General features: G+C 44.7%; 1 protein-coding gene across 2 annotated transcripts in view; it reads right to left on the bottom strand.

Annotated features, from left to right (window-relative positions):
- Nucleotides 1-4,693: 4,693 nt before the first annotated feature.
- DCAF8 (DDB1 and CUL4 associated factor 8) overlaps nt 4,694-23,693 on the bottom strand; it is a 35,238-nt gene continuing 16,238 nt past the window's right edge. For both annotated transcript variants that reach the window (XM_088467595.1, XM_088467594.1), the window contains exons 11-14: nt 23,482-23,612; nt 10,202-10,321; nt 8,911-9,027; nt 4,694-5,354 (exon numbers count right to left, since the gene is read on the bottom strand). In XM_088467595.1, the coding sequence (XP_088323721.1) occupies nt 5,235-5,354; nt 8,911-9,027; nt 10,202-10,321; nt 23,482-23,612 (488 nt within the window). In that variant the 3' untranslated portion in view covers nt 4,694-5,234. The remainder of the gene's footprint in view (nt 5,355-8,910; nt 9,028-10,201; nt 10,322-23,481; nt 23,613-23,693) is intronic.

Here is a 23,693-nt window from a genome sequence, read left to right as displayed (position 1 = left end):
AGGCAAATCCTGGTGTAGTTTTTATAGAAAGGAACCAAGCGCCCATGTTGATCAGTGATACTACTCCACCAGGTAACTGACAATCTAATAGAGTAACGATGTATCATTTTAGGTCTGGAACCTGTTTGTTTCATTTCAAAGCCATTGTGGTGGTGAATAGAGGCCAAAATATGAAAATGCTGTTAATGTCCCAATATTTATGCACCTGACTAAGTGTGTTAATCGCATCACTAATAATGTACTACTATTTGTAACTCAGTCACTAATCTGGGTCTAAAAACAAAAAAAAGTTACCATAAATGACTCACGTCATCCCACATATCACGATGAATAATCGGCAACTTTATACCAAGTCCTTTGCATCAAAAGTACTAAACTTGAGAATCTGATATACTATAAGTGAACTTGTATGGGGCTACAATGAGAATTAGACGCAAAATTCAGGTCAATGTACGGGACTCGCTACTCCTGGTCATAGTCGCACCATATGGCGAAAAACACGGTGAATGATGACACCTGTATACACCCACAAACCTAATAAATGCACCACATCCTGCCCAGGTGAAGACCCCATCTATTGCCATGCTTTCCCAGGCACCAGGGGCAATAACAGTTTCCTGCAACCAGACCCTGATTGTTTATTGTTTAAGTATAACAAGATCTACAAAACTTCCCTATAAGAGGCAGCGAGGTCCTGACACCTGCAACTCTACACCCAGCCAGAAGACATACAACTGAGGGACTGAATCATCCGAGGACCCAGTTTATGTTAATCAACGTATTTCTGCATTACATATGTATAACTATTCTTATAAAAGAGTGTAAAGGCTAACGCAGCGGAAGCTTTCATTTTGTTCATTCTGATTAGCAGAACTCTAGAGAGACCTCTCAGAAGCTCTTTTGAAGACCATTAAAAATTTATTTATTGACAGAAATGGTTTTAAGTCAAATAATTCTAATTCAATGTTAAAATAATCAGCCAATACTCCATATGCTGCCTGGCTAATAATCGCTAATTGCTAGGATTAAAGTTCTGCCTCCTGGTGGTGCTGGGTTCAAACTGGGGTCCCTCCTCTCGGCAAATAAGAGTCGCCGCCAACAAAAGCGACCTTTTGACAGTGGTTCCCAACCTCATCCCTCAAATACTCCCAAACAGGTCTGGTTTTGAGGATTTCTGCCTGTGGCCCAGCAAAATAGATTTAACTCACGTGTGCTCAATTAAAGAAATCCAAAAAGTATGATCTGTTGGTGGTACTGGAGTACTGGAGTTGGGTACCTCTAGCCTACAGTGTAATAATATTATTGTGCACAAAAATTAAAAGGTCACTATTCAAGAAAGTAATTTTAGTCAAACCTCCTTCCCTAATAATTTCCATAAATCCTTAATCGAGATCCACCAAGCAATCAACAGGTGCGGCCATTCTGTTGCTTAGACAAACCCCCCCCCCCCCCTTCCATTTACCATCTATGCTTTGCGGTGCACAAGGCAGATTGATATTAGTTTACCAGATGTGCGGAAAAATGGCATGTTCTATTTATATGCTCCTAATGGGGTTAGGCCCACATTGTTCATTAACATTTTCCAGTCAAATTTTTTTCTAGAAGGAGACTTTAACACCTCAGTTAACCCCAAACCTGCTTCGGAAGCTCTGTGAGCACAACAACAAACAGGGTCCCCCTGCCCCTCCCACCCCCCACCCAGGACAAATCATGGGCAGATCACGTCTTTGGGAAACAATTCTCGTTACAGAATACTGACAGGGCCAGTTCTAGAGCTTGCGGAGCTCAGGGGGCGTGGCCTGATCAAGGCCATGGTCTTGGGCAGGGGTGGGCAATGAGAGGCCCTGCAGCTGTTGTTGAACTACACATGCCAGCATGCCCTGCAACAGTTTTAGCATGGTCAAATCGCAAAACTGTGGCAGGGCATGCTGGTGTGTGTAGTTCTACAACAGCTGAAGGGACGCTTATTGCCCACCCCGAGTCTTGGGCGACAAAAAAAATAATAAAATAAAACATAATGAAAATAGTAAATTGCGGTGCTGCCATTCACAGGGGTGGGGGAAAGCCGTTTGCCCAAGTCTTACCCTGTGAAGGCAGATGGGTCTCTCCTCCTTGCTGGTGCTCCTCCGTTTTCTCTCTCCAGCGGCAGCTGCCAGAATGCCATGCTAACATCAGCGGCATTCTGGGAGACTGGGACTCCTAAGTGTTATGGTGCCGTGGCAGTTTGTAAATATGGTGCTGGGCCACAGAAGCTTATTAATGGCGGCAAGCAGTAGTCAGATTAGATGGTGCCGGGGGGGGGCGGGTGACTGCAGCCGCGCCCTCAGGCCGCAGCGCCCTGGGCGATAGCCCCGATTACCCTTCCCTAGAACCGCCACAAAATACCTCCTCTCGTTTCATTGGGCACTTTAAAAGGCTCACAATACATGTGGAGGTGTGGCATACACTAGATCTGCTTCCACCAAAAGCATTCAGGAACACTTTGAGGAATTCAGCGCTTTGGATCTAGATATTCATCTGCATTACAATTTGAAGTGAGAGCCGTGGTTAGAGGTATAAGCGAGGGTGAACAGTGAAAGGAGCAGCATCAAGTTCAGTAACGATGAAGAACTTGATGCTGAAGGACTGTATTGTCGATATACAACAACTAGACATTTGCATAAAACATCTTGGCTTTCACTCGTTGTATCAAAGGTTGTTCGAGAAGGAGGGTGTGTATTTTCATTCTTGGTGGTTCTTGTCCATCAGCTTAAGTCTACCGGTTTTAAAGTTCAGGCCTTGAATAAAGAGACTCAAGACTCGCCAATGCCATTAGACACGTCTCTGCTAGGTAGCCTGGTCCAACCTCTGAGCCCCCTGGAAAAACTCACCTTCGCCTATGGAGAAACTTTCAAACGCGAAAGGGGAGATGTATCAGGCCCAAAGCAACCGATCGGCTTCTGTCATTTCAAAAGACTGGGCTAGATAAATGACAGTTAGAAGCGGATTGGTTGCTTTGGGTAAAGTCTCTAATTTATCACTCTCCAAGGTTTGATACATTTCGCGTCAACTCAGTTAGGCCTACTACAGTCTCAAATCTGGTCTCTGTTGTAAAGATTTGTGATTCAGTAAGGTACACTGTGATCAGCTAAATTACCTTTTCTGAATTACCATTTCTACGGTATCTTAGAAATGGAGTCTCAGAGGTGTAATCAATGTCAAAAATATGTGTTTTTAATATGTAATCTCCTTTTAGAACTAGATGTTACATATCATGGCTACAAAATTTTGGTTACAACTGCTCAAGGTTTGTGAAAATTATCTTTCGATGGCATTTACATGACTATACGCAGTTAAACTACTGTATAAAAAAAAAAAAAAACAAAAAAAAAACAACCCACCCCAACAAGATAAAAATAATACAACTACGTAATAACCAATAAGCTGTATGGATAAAACACGTATTAAAAAGGAGAAGTGGTGTAAACCCCGTCACCGAGACGTCTGCTTTTTCATTCTTATAAACAGAATGGAAATGATTTGTACAGGTTTTCGCTTTCAGAAATGTCCCTAATATTTCAGAAATGTCCCTAATATTCATTAGACATGTTTAATTGTGTTTTGAAACAAAACAATCATCCGCCAGACCCCCCCCCCCCCCCCCCAAGATAACTCTAATAAAACAAACTGAGGCATCATTAACTTCTCTTATTGCATTTATTTCTATATAATATATAATATTCATTTGTTTAAACTTAATTTGCAACTTCATAAACATCCAGCTCGATATTCAGATTAATAAAACAGTGATAAAGCAAAGCCATTAACTGCCTCAAAATCCTCAAGTTTGGTTCAGCCAGAATTTATTTTTTTTTTCAATGCACATTTTGATTTTTTTTTTTTTTTTTTACTTATTTTTCTTTGTACATTTTTTTTTTTAATCAGAGGTTTAATGGAAACGAAAAAAACAAAACAAAAAACAACAACCCTGAAAAGTGCAAACAAATGCAGTCTATATAGTCGATATCCTGCCAGGTGTGGGGGGCTCTGTCTCCAGAGAACTGAGGCGTTGACGTGTCTAGCCATCACAGCAAAGAAATGTTGTGTTCGCTGGTCTTATAGGTGAATTATCCAAAATAAGACTAATGGGTACCGCTTCCTGTACATTAATAGAATACCTGCATTGTCAACTTAGAATGGAACAAAAAATGCTTTTGACGGCATATTAAGAATTACGGAAGTTGCCCGTTTCCACGGCTGTTCATGGACGCGGGCTTTTTTCAGAGCAAAATGTTTTATCTAGATATGGTTTGTGGGCTAATGCAATCAATGTGCACCCTATAGATTCCCTTGAAACGCAAGGCATCCCTATTGCGCGGGACACATCGTGCCTCACACCTCTCTGTGATGTCGCTATCTCCTAGCAAATAGATGAGCTGCATACTCATTGACACAAGTTCGGCAAAAAGGAGTTTACAAATGCCATGGCACAATCTCGGTGACAGATCCAAACTAGTATTAGTCACACACTGGGTCCTGTTTATGCACAGTGTGTTGTGGGTTGGGAGTTAAAAATGGGGCGGTTAATTCCAAAATCACTCACTCAAACACACGAGCAATGAATGCACAAATATCTGTTTTCCTGTGTCATGCATCAAGGATTGAATCCACGTGTACTTTAAAATGTAAGACTTGGTGCAGGTTACTGGGTTGCATGAGAGATGGAAATGAAAAAAGTGGGTGGGGAAACTTTAAGGGGTTTACTTATATCCCAAATAATAGCCAAACAAAAGGAAAGTGAGAAAACTGGGGTGTACAATCTGGCTGCTTTTTCTCTAGAAACATGAGAAAAACAAAAACAAAATAACCATCACTTACAAAAATAATGCTTACTCTCCCGTCCGCCGCTCACTTTTTTACATTTTATTCTGATGTCTATAGTCCCTCTATTCTCTCGGTGCCACAGGCTCTTAAACTGCTGGTAGTGTTCACTGGGTTCCATCACCGGCTCCAACGTCTGCTCACTCGTACTAAAGCCAGTAAACGCAAAGTGCAATTACGCAATTCAGAGATTGCCCCCTTTCCAAAGAAAAACAAAAACTGGGCAGAAGAGGAATAGCGTGGTTTCTTAAACTTAGTCCTAGATCTTTAATAAAAAGCTGAAAAATGTCTGTTAGTAAAGTACTCCCGCCGCTCCTCGGAGGAAGAGAGGGACGCTCCACGCCAAACTAGATGGGAAGTTTGGAAGAGCAGGCTCAGGACGGGATGCACTGCACTCTATCGGGGCCGTCCTCGTCATCATCTGAGCTGTCGGAGGTGCTGGGAGAGTCATCCGAATCGGCTTCAGCCGTGCCCAAGCCGGGATCTCTTCTCCTCTGCCGACGGGAAGGGGCAAATGGTCAAACAAGGGCCATAAAACGCGACAAACAATGTATACATTTTGATTTTCCAGATTTTTTAATATACTATTAAAATAAAAATTATTGAATCCACATTCACAAAGATATATGCATAAATATAAAAAATATTATAACAGCAGATTAAGAGATTATTCACCTTCATAATTTACATAAATCGAGAACAGGTCCTAACAAAATAAAGTCCCAATAGAACCCTGCAGATGACTGCCAGCAAATGTCAAGCTCGGACGATGCTGACATTATCCAGTACATCTCTATGGCCCAACACTAAAGTAGTTTGGCTACTGTGTAAACATGAAGCAGCGGAGGACTTGTGTACAATGGCCATCTCACACCTGCTGCGCTGAGCAGCTAAACTGGCATTTTGCAGCAGTATAATCAGCCCCTGCCGGCTATACACAACACAATGGCAGTGATGAGATGCACAAGCTGCATGTGATTAGCCGCTTGCTGTACCTGCTGGGGTGGATGCTGGCATAGAAATGTGACGCGTACAATGGTCTGTGTAACACCCGGCAACAGGAACAGATTAGGAACATCTATAATTTAACATGGTATCCACACTGGAGCACTTCCATCTTCAAAAGGACTCTAATTTCTTGGCTTGTACATCGCCCTCATGCAACTTTTACAAAGCACACGGCTGTTTCTCGATTCTATTTATTGAAAGAAAATGAGCCGAAAGTTTTTTTTTTTTTTCTTCTTCCTTTTTTTAATAAATACCATAAATAAATAAATTTGTGGTTCTTGCTTCAGCATTAATTCACAGTTCCAAAACTACAACCAGCTGCATTCTACTGTGGGTTTTGAGGGAAAAAAAAAAAAAAAAATTAAAACATTTTTTTTTTTTTTTTTGGTGCAAATTTTCACTATCTAAATTTAAATGCTAACCTTCTGTAGGAATAATATTGCAGCCCAATAAGGCAGTCTATTTCTTAAACCAGGACACCTAACACATTAAATGACAGGTCCCCTTTTTAAAATTTGATACAATAATGAGAGAGATTTGAGCTTTAGAACCACCCAATGTATGGAATTTATGATTGCGGGTCTTGTTTGAGCCATTGTCTGGAGATGATTGGCGAGAACGATAACCAGTGTGCAGACCATGTGGGGGGGGAACCAGACTCCCCTCTTTCAAGTGAGGCTGCCCCCACATGTCTGTGGGCCAGCATGGGGGAGACAGGCCTCCCCCATATGTAGAAAACAGTATTTTTCTTCAGTGCTTGGTATTATGGACTGGTGATCGCAGGTTCACACCCCCTTTCCGTTCCAATGCGGGTGCCCCCCTTGTTATGGGCATATGATCTCCAGATAATACATACTAAAGGGCCACATTACCTAAAAGAGGGGACCCCTGCATTGTAATTAATGAATGGCAGTCAGGTTGGGGTAGATCTTCATTGTCTACCTAGCCCCTGTCAGCATTTAACATGTTGAACGTACATGTTTGCGTTATTTTTAAAGTTAAATTTAAAAAAAAATAATAATAATAATTCTGGTGTAAATTTCATTATTATAAACATGTTGACATTTTTACATGGTCGACCCAATGTCTATGTAAACATTCTGTCAATATCTAGAACCTGATGACATTTTGGTGTCGACATTCTGACTGTCAACCTTTCATACCACGCCACCTCTACGCCGGTCATTTCCCCAACTTAAGCGTTCCCTTAAGATCCAACTTTTCACTAAAGCCCATCAGCCCCCATCCTTGTAGAATCTAGGCTCTCGGGCAGAGACCTCTTCCCTTCTTCTGCACTATCCTTACCACCAGGGCTCCTTGCCGCTCGTCTCGTCCACCCTATCAGCGTCTCTAACACTGTCTGCTCGCCCATATGATGGGTACAACACAGAGGGCTGCCGTGACTTACCTGCACCCTGCAACTCACCAGCTGACTCTAGCTTCAACAACTGACTCTACACTTCCCCTGCCCCCGTCACTCTCCAGTTATGGTTTTACGCAATGTTTGTATGTACGCTATGTACTCGCTGTTGTGCATTATATTTATGCTGTGTGTTTATGTCTACAGGTTGTACGATGCGGCATACACCTTGTGGTGCCTAACAAATAAAAGAGGATGATGATAATCTATAGAATAATAATAATCCGCGAAGGTCTGTCCTGTCTCCACTGCAGCGAACGATGGAACAGACATAGACGGGGGATCACTATGTGCCAGGAAGGGGAATTATATAAAGCGGGGGGCAGACTGAGGCGATATACTAGTAATAATATTATATACAAGCCAATAAATGAACGTTCTCTGAAGGCAAAAATGCTCTTTTTAAGGCCTTGGAACAAACGTGACGTTAATAAAACAAACAAACAAACAAACAGAGATGGCCTACAAAGAGGTGTTGAGAAATAACAAATGAGAAGCATAAAAAAAAAAAAAAAGTAACAAAGAACTTGTGCAAAATAACTATATATATATTATATATATATATATATATAAAAAAATATTTTTAAAAATGCATTAATACGTTATTCAGCTATAGTGGATTAAAATGTAGTTACCATTGAGGTGTAAAATACTTATATGTAGCCTGGAAGTTTTACAGGACATCTACTGCCAGAAAGAAGTTACTGCACCTCGTTAATTAACAAAACAAAAAGACACATAGGAATAAAAGCAGAAAATTATGATTAAAAAAAAAAACCGATGAAGTGTACACACTTCAAATACATTGACGACACCATTCTTTATTACGCAACCATCTTATTGCTCCCAGGGATATAAATTTGCACTTTAGGCCTTTATCTGGATCTTTAAAAACTACAAAAAGGGTTTAATACACATAAACAAAGAACCACCACCGGACAACAAGGTCGGTAAAACCGCAGCACCCGTCCTGGTGTCGGCCACGAGAATGATGCATTATCTCTCAGCGTTCGCATAGAAGTGGTAAAAGGACGGGGTAAGAGGTTTCAGCATAAACACGGTCACAAACAATAAATGACTTTTCCAATACGTAAAGAACAACAGTGTTAAATAATGGAGGTGGAACTCGTCAAATTAGGGCTGGTTTGGCATATCCTCGTTATCTTGGCAGCCAATTAAGAGCAGTGTGCGAGTGGCTGCGTTGGCTCTTTAATTATCCACAAATAAGGGAAAAGTATTGGTGTTTTTACAATCTAGGCAGCCCACACACTGCAATTAGGCAGCAAGGGGAGCACAGGAGTGTTGTTAATGTAATGGTCGGTTTTGATCCTGCTCTCATGTAAAGACGTTACCAGTGAGGGCCGGGATGGGAGCCACTTCACCTGGCCTCCTGCGCTTTCGGAGTGAATGACAAGGGCATTTGTGATCTAAATGAATTGCTTCCTTCGACCCGGACCAACCCAATGACACCAAGCTGCCTTTAATGTGCTCCATCTCTAGTCGTGTAAATCAGCGACTCTCCCGGTAACAATTTGCTGGAGCTCTACGACAAATGTAGAAGCACCGGGCTAGGACAGAGCAGCACCTGCAAAACTCACTTTGGTAAGAGATCTCGTACTCACCCTGTGGCGCCCTCTCTGGCGGAGATGGTGCATAAGAAACCAGAGCATGTGATTATCAAATAAGTCTGCGTGGTGGAGACTGTCCTCGTCTCTCTCCCGTTTATTTTTCTTGATCACCTGGAAACAGAGCAGACAGTGCCGTGGGGCAGCGTGTACCATCAAGCATTTCAGACAGCTTCATCTCTATTGGACAAGGGGACAATGAGTGGCTGCTATTCTAACCCGTTATAAAACGGTTTTACACTGTAAGCGGGATAAAGAGTAACCATCAAGGCACCTCATGTGTAACACACGTCAGAACAATCCTCATCAAAACGACTTTGGACATTAGTATACATAACAAACAGGAAACAATTAGAAATCAGTCAGTCAATCCTATTGCAAAAATGTAACATGTTCTTTAAACCTCCTTAAACCGGGGCTGGAGTCAGCCCAGAATTATTGATACAACGGGGCCAATTCTGAACCTCGGCCAACATTGAATGCGTCCATACCTAGTGATTTCTCGCTGTGTATGTCGCGAATGACGTAGAGTTGTACGCATCCCAGCAGTTTAATCACGGCCGCTCTACGAGTGTTTCTGGGTTTTTAACTGGCCGCCAACAATGAGAACACATGGAAGACAGCTGCGTTGTGGGCTGATAGCCAGAGATACTCACTATTCTGCACTGTGCGCACGCAAACCTAGCGTGGGGCAGGTGTAAGTGCCGGAATAATGAGGGTTGCTCTTGTGTACGGAGGAGTGGGGCGGTGCAATCGCATAGATGAGTACGCATTAGGACGTGCCTACGGTAAAATCAGCATTCCGTTTGCCACTCAATCACATTCCGTTCGCAGCGGGTGGCTCAGAATCGGCCCCTACATGTTCCACGATGTCCCTGCAATCCCAGACAAAGCTTAAAATGTGTTAAAGACCTCGTCCCGCGTAAAGAGAACCTGGTCTACATGAGTCTAGAGCTAGATCACTATAACCAGACCGGTTGCTCCTCTGAAGACCTTCACTTCATCTGAGAAGACACTTTAGGCCTATCCTCCCTGCGGGGAACGAAGCGGTTACATTCCCTCCTGATCTGCCACCGGCATGGGCGCCAGATACATCTCCTGGGAGCTCTGATGATAACACCATATGGATGGGGATGAGCTCACTGCAGCACTGACTAATTCTAGGCCCACACATACAGCGGACGCTTTTGAGGAAGACGTTAACCCCCTGAGTGCTGCGATTGGTGGGGAGGTTTACGCAAAGCGTGTGAGGCGGAGTTCCGCTTTTACCCCCCCCGCCCAAACTGACCTCTTTCAGTCCGTCCAGCTCAGTTGGGTCCTTGGCGGTGGGGAGCCAGATTTTGACATCGTAGTCTAGACCGCTGGTTGCAAGGACCGGCAGGTGGGGGTGCGGTTCTAAGCAGTTGACCTGTGAAGACAACATAAGGTTACGCACAGTCTTGTTTAAAACAGAAATCTGGTATACCGCAAAATAAAGCAGACAACTTTCTTTCAAGTTCTAGAAGACATCTGTAACCACATCTATCGATAATTAACAACCCAGGCCCTGAGCAATTTTTTTAAGGCACTTAAAACAGAGGTTGTAAATATCAATTCTATGACAGTGGAGTGGATTATTGCACCCATTATCAGATCTTCCCCATCAGGGGCCTATTTATCAAGCTCAAATATGTGGTCAATCTTCTGAAAACGGCTGCTATCTGAGAATTGGCTAATTTTGTTGAGGAACGGTGGTATAAATACCTCCAGGGCAAAAAAAAATGCTGCAATCTGCTCTGTTCCCCTCTTTACATGTAATGCAGGCCCTATACTTCGTAAGGCGATGATGGGAGTCATCCGGGCACCACGCAGTTAATTTTTCTTTCCAGGATGCACTGGGTCCCTCTCCTATACCCCACCCCCGGGGCCAGAGGCTCCTCAGTTATGTAGCAAGCCAAAGGCCGGAGGAGGATAAAAGAGAGAAGAAAGTCTGGAGCACTCAAGAATCACATTCTTATACAGAAGGTATGAGGTCCACGGCCGGAAGACGCCATCTGTCCACTAGGAGCTGAAACACCTCTTGGTGAAGAGACCATTCCCAGGGATGCACATCGTGATGGTTGAGGAAGTCCGCTTCCCAATTGAAAACTCCTGGAATTAATGGCCTGTGCTATTCACACGGACCGTAGCTGCGAAAATTTGCTAATAGTTCCAAATCAGTGGACTCTACACCTTGAGAGTTTCCCTGGCTTGTGGGTCCATAATGCCAACACGGCCACTGTCTTTGCAGTCATCTGAAAATAACTGGTACCCGCTCACACTAATTGACCCTACATCTTAAGAGTTTTCCTGGCATGTGGGTCCATGGTTCCAACACAGCTTTATTCCTCCCTCCGGAGTGATACTAACAACCCCAGTGGAGGCAGACAATGTATCACCCTGCCTTTGTTACCAGAGATGATGTCATGGGTGTCACGGCTTGGCGTGCGCTTGGACCCGGAGTGGAGTCGGATGAGGAATGAGGACTTGTTTGCTGGTACTTGAAGGCAGCCGGCCTTAGGGGAGTATGACTCATGAAGCAGTGGCACGCGACGGGATCAGAACCAGGCTGCGAGACACTGGCGGAATTTAGAGACCCGGGGTAGGCTGGGTATAGCAGGTAGACGGGATCAGGAGACAGGTAGTAACAGGAGCAAACTGCACCAAGGCTGAGAGGGGAGTCTGCAGAAACACACTGGTACTGACACTTTAAATGAGCAAAGGAGCACAGAGAACTAGCTCACAGCAAACGCTGTGATAGACGTTGCACTGGCAACTAAAGAGCCTCTGGACAGCCCTTTAGTACCCTCAGGTAGTGCAGGATTGGTTGCTAGCCTCCCCAGCCCAGACTGAACCTGATTGGCCAGAAACGACATGTGACCCAAATCCAAGATGGCCGCGCCCAGTGGTCACAGCATGGAAGCTCTGCCAGTCTCAGCCCCTCTCACCTGCCTCCAGATGGAAGCCCTTGGTCTGCGGAGACTCACAGCACCCAGCGCTATTCTCCAGGAACCTGCACCTCTGCTGGAAACACCATGCCACAGCGCCCGGAGCGGTAAGTGCTGCGATCTCAGCAGCCTGTCACCCCTGGTCGTGACAGTACCCCCTCCTTTAGGAGTGGCCTCTGGACACTTCTTGGGTTTACCAGGATTCTCAGAGTGAAACTTAAGCACTAGGCGAGGAGCGTAGACATCCTCAGCTTTCACCCAGCAACGTTCTTCGGGATCGTAACCTTTCCAATCCAGTAGATATTGGAGTTGCCCATAACGAAAACGAGAGTCCAGGACCTGTTTGATCTCGAACTCTACACCCCTCTCAGTCAAGACTTTGGGGGAGCGTGGCAGAGTTTTGCGAAAGCGATTCAGGATGAGAGGTTTCAGCAGGGAAATATGAAAGGAATTTGGTATTTTGAGGTAGGACGGAAGTTTTAATTTATAGGCTACTGGATTGATCACTTGAACGATGGGAAAAGGACCGATGAAACGAGGAGCAAATTTCATAGACGGCACTTTAAGGCGAAGATTACGAGTGGATAGCCATACTAAGTCACCTGTTTTTAGGTTGGGCACCGCTCTCCTTTTTTTGTCCGCTGTTAATTTATATCGAAGAGAGGCTTTTTGTAAGGAGGAATGGACCGGAGTCCAAATCTGAGAGAATTTCTGTAGGGTGGAGGTCACTGCTGGTACATCGAAGACTGGCAATTCTTGAAACTCTGGTACTCTGGGATACAGTCCAAAAACTACAAAGAATGGGGTTTGCCCCGTAGATGAATGATAGGAGCTGTTATGGGCAAATTCGGCCCAGGGTAAGGTGTCCGCCCAGTTGTCTTGTGATGAAGACATGTGAATTCTTAAGAAAGTCTCAAGGTCTTGATTGACCCTCTCTGTAGACCCGTTAGACTGAGGATAGTAAGCTGTTGAAAAATTCAGTTTGATTTGAAAGATAGAACATATAGCTCTCCAAAATCTGGCTACGAACTGTACCCCTCTATCAGAAACAATCTTAGTTGGAAGTCCATGGAGACGGAAGATGTTGTCGACGAATAACTGAGCCAACTCTGGAGCAGACGGTAACTTCTTGAGGGGAACGAAATGAACCATTTTGGAGAAACGATCCACTACTACCCAGATGGTGGTAAACCCATTAGAAACAGGTAGATCCGTTACAAAGTCCATGGAAAGGTGTATCCAAGGATGGGTTGGTACTGACAGAGGTAGGAGTGTGCCGGCAGGAACCTGTCTGGATGTTTTATGTTGAGCACACTGTGGACAGGAGGCGATAAAAGCTTCTATTTCCGACTTCATAGCAGGCCACCAGTATGATCGTTGCAGGAATTCCAAGGTCTTGCGTATGCCCGGGTGTCCGGCAAAACGAGAGGTATGAGCCCACTTCAAAAGCTGCTTGCGCATATCTGAGGCCACAAATGTCTTCCCGGGAGGAGGTTGAATGCAAGTGGTAGTGAATACTCTGGAATCTAGAACTGGAGTTTCCTTATGACTTTCGGAAGATGCGTCGGAGGAGAGTGATCGAGAGAGGGCATCTGCTTTTTGATTTAGTGAGCCTGGGCGAAAAGTTAAAGTAAAATTGAAACGAGAAAAGAATATTGACCATTGAGCCAGGCGGGAACTCAGGCACTGAATATTTTTTAGGTATAGGAGATTCCGATGATCTGTATAAACGGTGATGGGATACATCGCGCCCTCAAGAAGATAACGCCACTCTTCAAAAGCTAGTTTCACAGCCAATAATTCCTGCTCTCCAATGGGATAATTATTTTCTGCTTGGGAAAATTTCTTTGAGAAGAAGCCACAGGGATGAAACTTGTTATCCTCGAGTTTCTGGGATAGTACTGCCCCTACCGCTTCAGAAGAGGCGTCTACCTCAAGAAAGAATGGGTAGTTAATGTTGGGTTGTCTCAGCACGGGGGCGTAAATGAAGGCTTGCTTTAAGAGTTGAAAGGCAGTTTCAGCCTCTGGAGGCCATCGGGATGATTTGCCCCCTTGCAAGTTAGGGCGGAAATGGGTGCCATGAGAGTGGAAAATCCTTTGGATAAACCTTCGATAATAATTTGCGAAGCCCAAAAATCTTTGTACTGCCTTCAAAGAATTCGGACGAGACCAGTCCAATATTGCCTGAACTTTCTGGGGATCCATTTCAAGGCCGGCACCTGAAACGATGTAACCTAAAAAGGGAACTGAGGGAACTTCAAATACGCATTTTTCAGCTTTGCAGTACAGGTGGTTCTTTCGTAGGCGAGTTAACACCTCCTTGACTTGGGATCGATGTCTGACAATGTTGGAGGAGAATATCAGAATATCGTCAGGTATACTACCACAGAGATATATAGTAAGTCCCGAAAGATCTCATTCACAAAGTTTTGGAACACAGCAGGAGCGTTACAGAGACCAAAAGGCATTACCAGGTATTCAAAATGCCCGTCTCGAGTATTGAATGCTGTTTTCCATTCGTCCCCGGCTCGTATCCTAATGAGATTGTAGGCCCCTCTTAAATCCAGCTTGGTAAAAATAGTAGCACCTTTTACTCGATCGAAAAGTTCGGTAATGAGGGGTATCGGGTAGCGATTTTTGATGGTTATATCGTTTAAGCCCCTGTAATCGATGCAAGGACGCAGGCCTCCATCCTTCTTAGACACAAAAAAGAATCCTGCCCCTGCCGGTGAGGAGGATGGTCGAATGAACCCCTTTTGCAGGTTCTCCTGGATGTATGCTGACATGGCTTCAGTCTCCGGTAGGGAGAGTTGGTAAGTACGACCTCGCGGAGGAGTTTTGCCAGGAATCAACTCAATAGGACAGTCCCACTCCCGATGAGGAGGCAGAATATCGGCTCCGGTCTTACAGAAGACATCGGAGAAGGAGCGATACTGGTAGGGAATTGGAGTAGTGGTTGCAATGTAACTACCTTTGACGGGTTTGATTTGAGGAAGGCAGGATACTTGACAAGTTTCTCCCCAGGACAAGATCTGCATGGTGCCCCAATCAATATTGGGGGAGTGCTTGCGTAACCAGGGGTATCCAAGGATGACCTCATGGGAGGCTTTGGGAATTACTAGGAATCGGATAGTTTCAGTGTGGAGAGCTCCGATACGAACTGGCACAGGAAGGGTACGTTGAGAGACGATTCCGTTGGTAATCTGAGTGCCATATACAGCAGATAGAGTGATGGTGTGGTCGAGAGAGGAGACAGGAAGCCGGAGCCTGTGGACAAGTTCAGCGGTGATAAAATTTTCAGCGGCCCCTGAATCGAGGAGAGAAAGAACAGTTTTAGAACCAGTGGAGATCTCAAAAGTAATGGAGAGGGTAGATTCATTTTTTGACGGAGACGGAGACATCACTCCTAACCTGGTGTCTCCGGCACAGATTAGGATCGGGAGTTTCCCGGACGACGTGGGCAGGCTGCAGCCATATGACCGGTCTCCCCGCAGTACATGCATAGATTTTCTCGTCGGCGTCTTTGCCGTTCTTCTACCGTGAGGCAGGCCCGGTTAATCTGCATGGGTTCGTCACCCGCAGGTTCAGACGGAGGGAGGGTTGGAGTAGTGGTCGGCCGGAACCTAAAGCGATCTCCCCTAGTTTTTTCACTCTGGCGTTCTCTGTACCGCAAATCCACTTTATTGCAAAGGGAGATAAGCTCATTGAGGGTAGCCGGCGGATCACGAGTGGCGAGGTCATCTTTTATGCGATCTGTCAATCCATTTCAAAAGGTGGAAGTCAGGGCTTCTTCATTCCATTTTAGTTCCGAAGCCAGCGTTTGAAATTGAATGATATACTGACTGACTGGTCGGTTCCCTTGGCGAAGTCGCAGGATTTCCGTCGCCGCGGAGGTTGTTCTGCCGGGCTCGTCGAAAATCCTCCGGAAGGATGTGAGGAATCCAGATTAGTTGTCTAGTAACGGGTCGGACCTCTACCAGAGAGGCGAAACCCAGTCCAGGGCAGAACCGGTCAGTAGAGACACTATATATGCCACTTTGGATTTTGGAGATGGAAAGTTCGCAGGCTGTAGTGTGAAGTGGATGTCACACTGGTTGAGAGACCCTCGGCACAACTTGGGGTTCCCGTCAAACTTATTGGGGGTCGGAAGGTGCAAATGAGATGGTGCAGGTGGAACAGGGACAGCTGGAGCTGCTGGCTGGTTGGTGGCGGCAGGCAAATTAACAGTAACCAGGGAAGCTTGCAGCGTATCCTGGCGAAGAGACATTTCCTGCAGGAACTGAGCCATTTGGCGCTGAGACGCCTCTAGTCCCTCTAGGCGACTGGCGATACCCTGGAGCAAGTCGGCCCTCAGATCCTGTCCACTGGCCGAATCCATCTGGCCAGTGCAAACTGTCACGGCTTGGCGTGCGCTTGGACCCGGAGTGGAGTCGGATGAGGAATGAGGACTTGTTTGCTGGTACTTGAAGGCAGCCGGCCTTAGGGGAGTATGACTCATGAAGCAGTGGCACGCGACGGGATCAGAACCAGGCTGCGAGACACTGGCGGAATTTAGAGACCCGGGGTAGGCTGGGTATAGCAGGTAGACGGGATCAGGAGACAGGTAGTAACAGGAGCAAACTGCACCAAGGCTGAGAGGGGAGTCTGCAGAAACACACTGGTACTGACACTTTAAATGAGCAAAGGAGCACAGAGAACTAGCTCACAGCAAACGCTGTGATAGACGTTGCACTGGCAACTAATGAGCCTCTGGACAGCCCTTTAGTACCCTCAGGTAGTGCAGGATTGGTTGCTAGCCTCCCCAGCCCAGACTGAACCTGATTGGCCAGAAACGACATGTGACCCAAATCCAAGATGGCCGCGCCCAGTGGTCACAGCATGCAAGCTCTGCCAGTCTCAGCACCTCTCACCTGCCTCCAGATGGAAGCCCTTGGTCTGAGGAGACTCACAGCACCCAGCGCTATTCTCCAAGAACCTGCACCTCTGCTGGAAACACCATGCCACAGCGCCCGGAGCGGTAAGTGCCGCGATCTCAGCAGCCTGTCACCCCTGGTCGTGACAATGGGTAGGTGTGAATGTTGGTTGAGGCTTCGTCACCCAGTTGGAGCTGCTGGTTCCAGTTCCAGTCTTCTGAAAAATTGTATCCCTCTTTTGCGACTCCTCTGCTAGGATTTTCCTCCATCTTGGAGGGCAGTCATTATCTGACAGGAATCGTTATATAATTCACCTTTTCTGCCAGATGTCAGAACGGTAGTCTCTCTTCAGATCGCGAGATAGGTTCACAATGCTGCTTCTCGATTGTGGGTGCTTGTTTGGGGGGGCCTTTCCGATTCAATCTCTTATGCTGGATTAGAGGGTTACGACGCTATTCCGCTAGAATCTGTTGGGATTCTGCTACAGTTTAGACTGCCAAGCCGGAGGTCTTGTTAGGTTTTTCTGTTCGGTGATGTTTTTCATGACACTGAGGCCACCCCTTGGTTCCCTCTTGAGACAGCTCTCGTTTATCCTCTTCATATCTTCAGATGCTCAAGCTTGTGTATTCCAATCGGTTCATGGCCTTCTAGACACAGACTTCAGTCTTCTCTAAGGCACCTTCATGAAAGCTCTCCTAGTGTTCTAGTCTCACTGAGTAGGGTGCGTCTCTTGCCTGTAGGCTTGCTCTTCTGAAGAGATCCTTAGGGTTCTTGCACTCTCGATGTGGCTATTGCTTCCGTGATTTTCAAGTGTTAGGTCGGTACCAGCTTCCCGGCCTGAAACAAAGCAGGAAAGCTATGTTTCGTGCCGGGAAGCCGGTACCGACTGCACACTTCCATCACTTTTGAAAGTTGTCTGTCGTTTAGCATATACCAGGGGTTTGGTTGTTTCTTCCAGGCGAGGTGGACGCTTGTTTCGCCTGGGCTTGCTGCAGGGTTCATGTTGCCGTCTTATCTCTCCATTTCCACAATAGGTAATCCTGCTATCTGAGCCCCTCTGCAAGGTGTGGAAGTCTACGATCTCTCTTGGTGCAGCCTCTGCTTTTTGTCCTGTATGATCTCAACTCATTAGGGACTTCCTAGATCTAACCCTTCCCCTGGTAGGAATACCTTACTTATTTGGGCTGCAAGAATGCTCCTGGCCAACTGTTCTCTAGTTGGCTCTGGCCTTCATGTATACTCTGTTCCCAGAGTATTCTGGGACTGGAACATTTTTTTTTTTTTTCCTGTATATAATTTTTCATATCCGGCAGTGATGGGATTCTATTGTCAGAGTAGGTTTTCTAAAGCTTGTGCTCGAGTCGTTTCCCTTCTCCTACAGACTCTTGTTGGTGCTCTCGGTTTCCAAAGGTCCGGGCTGGTCTGTTTCAGTTACCATTACGGTGTTCTGAGGACGCTCATCCGCGGTTGGAGCCTAGGGACGCAGTTTCTCTTGTTTCCCTCGGCTTTGGCTGGGAGTTGTGTGATTTTTTTACGCCTGTTCTGCACGGAGCTTTGATGCTCTCCTTTGCTCTACGGTGTTTGCTCCTCAGTTCTTGTTTTTCACTTATTGGCTCTGCCGTCAGTGTGTGGCGATCCTTGTTTTGGTTTTCAGCGCTTCCAACCCGGTAGGTTAGCTTTGGGACGTCCCCACTAAGTTCCAGGGTCCCCTAGTGGATGAAGGAGAAAATAGTATTTTGGTACTTACAGATAAATCTCTTTCTCCGATGCCCACCCAGCGCTGCTTACCTGCCTTCTTATTTTGGTTCATTCTTTTCTAGTTAGACTGCAGTTCCTCTGTATTATATGGTTGTGTGACTGCATGCGTTCCCAGCTGGGGGATCCTCAGTTCTCCTTCAGTCTGCCTTTATCTGTTCTGTGGACTTCTTCTCGCCTGTTGTCCTCCATCTCGGGCTCAGTTTCTTAACTGGGGCTGATAGGGCATAGAGGGGGGAGGAGCCAGTCACACTTCTAAATTATTTAAAGTGTCAGGCTCTACTCTATCACCGTCTATACCCCATTGTCTATGCTCCAGTGTCCCCTGTGAAATCGGAGAAAGGATGTTGGTACTTACCGATAAATCCCTCTTTTTGGAGAGTGCTTCCATGTCTGTGCCAGGTATGCTACTGAACCAATATATCAGCTAGAAACTAGTTGCATCACCGTAATATCGCTGTAGCCCACAGACCAGCTGCTGCCAGAGTTTGAAGTGACAGGTCCTCATTTAAGGAAATTACCCGTCAGATGGCACAATGCTTCTTGCAACAAATACATAATACGGGCAATTATTTTCTACAACTGCATGTATTTACTAATGCTGTAAGTCCTAATTGCCCATGGTGACATTCAAATGTCAAACACAAGTAGCAGAAATGTTATTCTTCATGTTATAAACAGGGTTATAAGACAGAATATAATTAATCATATTAAGCAAAGTATAAATGTAAATATGAACAGACGTATTTTGGGAGAAATCCTGAATTTCTGAACGGCTCCGCGTACTCCAGAGCGATCAGACACTAAATCACATCTTGCCTTATTAATACGGTGTAGCACGACACACGGGTTTTGACAGATCACATTTTTATCAACATTCCTCTAAATAAGTGTGACATGAGGGAGCATTACTGTGCTGCAGTGTTTACTGCGCGGCTTTAGATGTTGTTATTACAAAGTGATGTTCCTCGGAGGCCTGTAAAACAATATAGAGCTGTGCATCACTCCCACGCCCCAAACAGCGGCAACAGTATACCACAGGGCAACGTTAGTGCTATGTATTAGACTGCAAGCGGATCTGTATAAAATGAAAACATTTAATATAACATCATATACTCAATAATATAAACACACTATAATAGCCTAAGAGTAACTGTAGGCCAATAATAAAAAGACACTATAATAGCCTAAGAGTAACTGTAGGCCAATAATAAAAAGACACTATAATAGCCTAAGAGTAACTGTAGGCCAATAATAAAAAGACACTATAATAGCCTAAGAGTAACTGTAGGCCAATAATAAAAAGACACTATAATAGCCTAAGAGTAACTGTAGGCCAATAATAAAAAGACACTATAATAGCCTAAGAGTAACTGTAGGCCAATAATAAAAAGACACTATAATAGCCTAAGAGTAACTGTAGGCCAATAATAAAAAGACACTATAATAGCCTAAGAGTAACTGTAGGCCAATAATAAAAAGACACTATAATAGCCTAAGAGTAACTGTAGGCCAATAATAAAAACACACTATAATAGCCTAAGAGTAACTGTAGGCCAATAATAAAAAGACACTATAATAGCCTAAGAGTAACTGTAGGCCAATAATAAAAAGACACTATAATAGCCTAAGAGTAACTGTAGGCCAATAATAAAAAGACCTAAACGGGACTGTTCATGAAGACTTAGTGATGGAAACTCAATCCAGATAATTATTTGAGAGACAATATCCACAAGTAATAATGCTTAACGCGTTTCACTGCTTAATAACCCGTACTTCCATTAGAAGCATATATTAAGAGTCCTGGCCTAGGTGACCTATGTTTACATCACATAAACACAATCAGACAATCCCATTTAAAAGTCTTATTGGAGCTTGGGAATCACATGGTTGATGTTGTCATCTATTTAATTGTTAAACCTATGTGAGCCTTATTAGGTGTTACTTTAGTTTTAATTACCTCATTGTATTTAAGATCACCTATGACACTTACTACATGCTTCTGAGAAAGTGGCGTACTATTACGCAGTAAAACGCGTTAAGCCTTACTACTGCGGACCTGTGAACGACATACAGTCTAGCGTTAATCAGCTACCTGTGGAGGAAAAATCTTTTTGCTAAAAAAACTTCCCGGTGTAGACCTTCTACTTTGGCAAGTTCCACACGTTCCACGTCCTGCTGGGCAACTGACCACATAATAACTAAACATTCTATTAAGGTGCATCTATGACTGTCTACTAATGACATCACAGTCTCTTGGATTTTCTCTCCTGAATAATTATCTGAATTGAGTTTGGATCACTATAACATGGTCCATACTGGTCTTAATTATTGACCTATTGTGTAACTTTTATGCTATTCGTATTTATACCACTGAGTACAGAAGTTGCCCCATACACCTAGCCTCAAAATGGCATGCGGCACGATAAGCCTAGCGCAGAATGAACTGCGATGAGCGGTACATCTTTTTCGCTTGATAATGCATCTTTTAGACGCGATGCAACAAAACCGCTTCACGGCATTGCACTAATTTGACACTTGGATACCTGTGTGCGACAGATTGCGAATCCGTGCAACGGAACGTGAAAAAAAAGCTACGGCATCGTAGCACTGCGTATACAAATTCAGACACAGTCGCACACATTGGCACAACTGCGGAAACAGTGTACGAGAACGCATTTGTATATGATGTTCTATTAAAATGTCTTCCTTAAACAGGATTTGCACGCAATTTATTCATTCACGTATTTAGCGCTGTTCTTAGTCTTCATTTTGTGCACCTGGCTCTTATGACATCCCCTATGTACAGCGGCTCCTTGTCCTCTAGGCAGCACCTCTGGAGGATCCTTTTCTATCCGTTAACCTCATAAATTTGCAGTTTGGAGGCAACACTGTCAGATAATCCAGAAAAATAACAATGTTCCCCATACTGAGCCTTTAAGGCAGAGCAGCGAAAATCTTTTTAAGTTGACTAACTGAGAATTATAGCAGTGTCTGAATGAACAATTCCCCCCGAGGACTAAACACGAAACGATGGAATGCTTTGCTGGGGCTTAAGCACAATAGCGATGCTCGGAACAAGTTTATTTGTCAATTATTGCAGCAGCGTCAGGTTAAGCTTTTGGCAAAACAAATTAACAGGTAGACGCTGTAACATTTCTCGCCAATTACAGCACGGTGCAAAAGGCTTGTGCAATTAATGAACAGCAAACACATCAAGGAAAATATATTAACCATTTCGCTACCCCATAAAAATTGTGCGACACCCGCCCCCCCTTCCCTGCACCCAAAGTGACTTCTTGGCACAATGTGGACCACTCTTAGTTGAAAAATTAACAGCAAAGAGAATGCGATGCTTATTAGGCAGTCTACAGCCACACGCAAACCCAGGAGCGCCACCAGCCTTAATGAAGAATATGTCCACCTTATTAACAATTCTCAGAAATGGCCTTACAATAGCACAACTGTCAACCGAACGAGTGCCAACATGACTGCAACTATCCTGAAAGTCAAAGCTGGCTCTTGGAAGGTGCAAGGCCCTGTGATTCTTGCTATAACTTCCCCTGGGTGCCAGCGGAACTGATCGGGTCACTCAGCCAATGTTCCAGGTTTCAAGCTCGCAGTTAGACCTGCCGGACCGGTGGGTGTTAATATAGTCTGTCCACTCAGTGAAACACTTTTCCTCTTATAGAAGCAGAGACTATTTTCAGCCCCATCCTTTAAAGTTATTTGTCTTGGTCTCTGAATCTAGTGACGGGTGGTTAATAACATGCCAGGAAGGAATTTCCCAGATTACCAGAGGAAGCTATAGCGAGAAATCCGTAACTAGCCACTTGCGACAACTTTTACGAAAGTGGAGGCCATAATTAAATCTCCCCTGTTCAGAGCTGTCTGTAGCTGGATCTAACAGCCGGAATGACACCACATTTGGCAGGGAGATCGTCTAGGACATGGGAAGCAGGATTCCGCAAAGAAAAATAATTTTTTGTGCAAAAAGTCGCTGATGGGTGGAATATGTACAATGTGAAAACTATTCTTCAGAATTAGTGTTCTAAACTAAAATTGATATTAAATGTTTTATTGCTGTGTTAGTTTAAGTGTAACACAATAAAGGTAACTGTACATTACAGTTTAGTCTGGTTATTCATTTGTCTGTTCTCACATTGTATAGCTCCATATTCCAGCTATCTGCGACTTTTTGAACTAAATTTTTTCTTCCCACGGAATCCTGTCTCCCATGTCCTCATTATTCTCCCTACCAAATGTGGTGACATTCTGACTGTTAGACTGAGCTACAGATGGCGCTGAGTAGGGGGAAGTTTAATTATAGCGACTCTGTTCTTTTAGTCAATAGACTGCGCTGGGATTCCAATACTGATGACACACATCGATCATGTGTTACTAGGACTTAGTTTGTAGCGAGGAAGCCACTGTCCTACTGATTCAACTCAGAAAAGATCATCTCCTGTTACAAATCCATGTCCCTACTTTATATGAATCATCCATCGACTAATTATGACCGCAACGAGCACTAACCTTTTCAATTGCTATTTTTTTTTTTTTACAAATCTGCTCTGCTGATGTAATATTATGAGAGAACGTGAACGTTTAAGTCAGTGAAGTGTTTGGTCACGAAGATGAAACTTTTTCAAGGTAAGCAGACCGGTGACTGCAGATCGACTCCCACCGACCTGCTCTGGTCACCCCCTGCGGAGACGCCTATTCCAGCTTACGTGCGCACACAGAGGAAGGTACAATGGTACAGGAAAGGTCAATAGATTCAGCTGGAGACACCGTGCCGGAGGGCAATAGGATCATTAACGGATCTTTGTTCCCGATCACCATTTAACAACCCGACTAAGCCTAACGAATTTGCGCTTTTACAATGATGTCCTTCTAGGTGAAGAAATAATGACTGAAGGTGTTACACTCACCACGCCTCCCTTATCGCCGTCCATGAACTGCACGATCTGACAGGAGGACTTGTCCCACAGGAAGATGTGGCCGCAGTCGCTGCCGCTCACCACAAACTCGCTCTTCGGCCCGTAGAAGTTCACCCCTTTCACTGAAATACAAAAATTGTACCAGTCAGAAGCCATCAGACCCAGGTGGTGACATCTGTGAGCGGCAGAGAAACGGGGCACTG

This window comes from Taudactylus pleione, unplaced genomic scaffold (genome assembly GCF_031769625.1).
Source record: "Taudactylus pleione unplaced genomic scaffold, aTauple2 ptg000073l, whole genome shotgun sequence".
Taxonomy (NCBI): Eukaryota; Metazoa; Chordata; class Amphibia; order Anura; family Myobatrachidae; genus Taudactylus; species Taudactylus pleione.
This window is presented reverse-complemented; position numbering and strand designations above follow the sequence as displayed.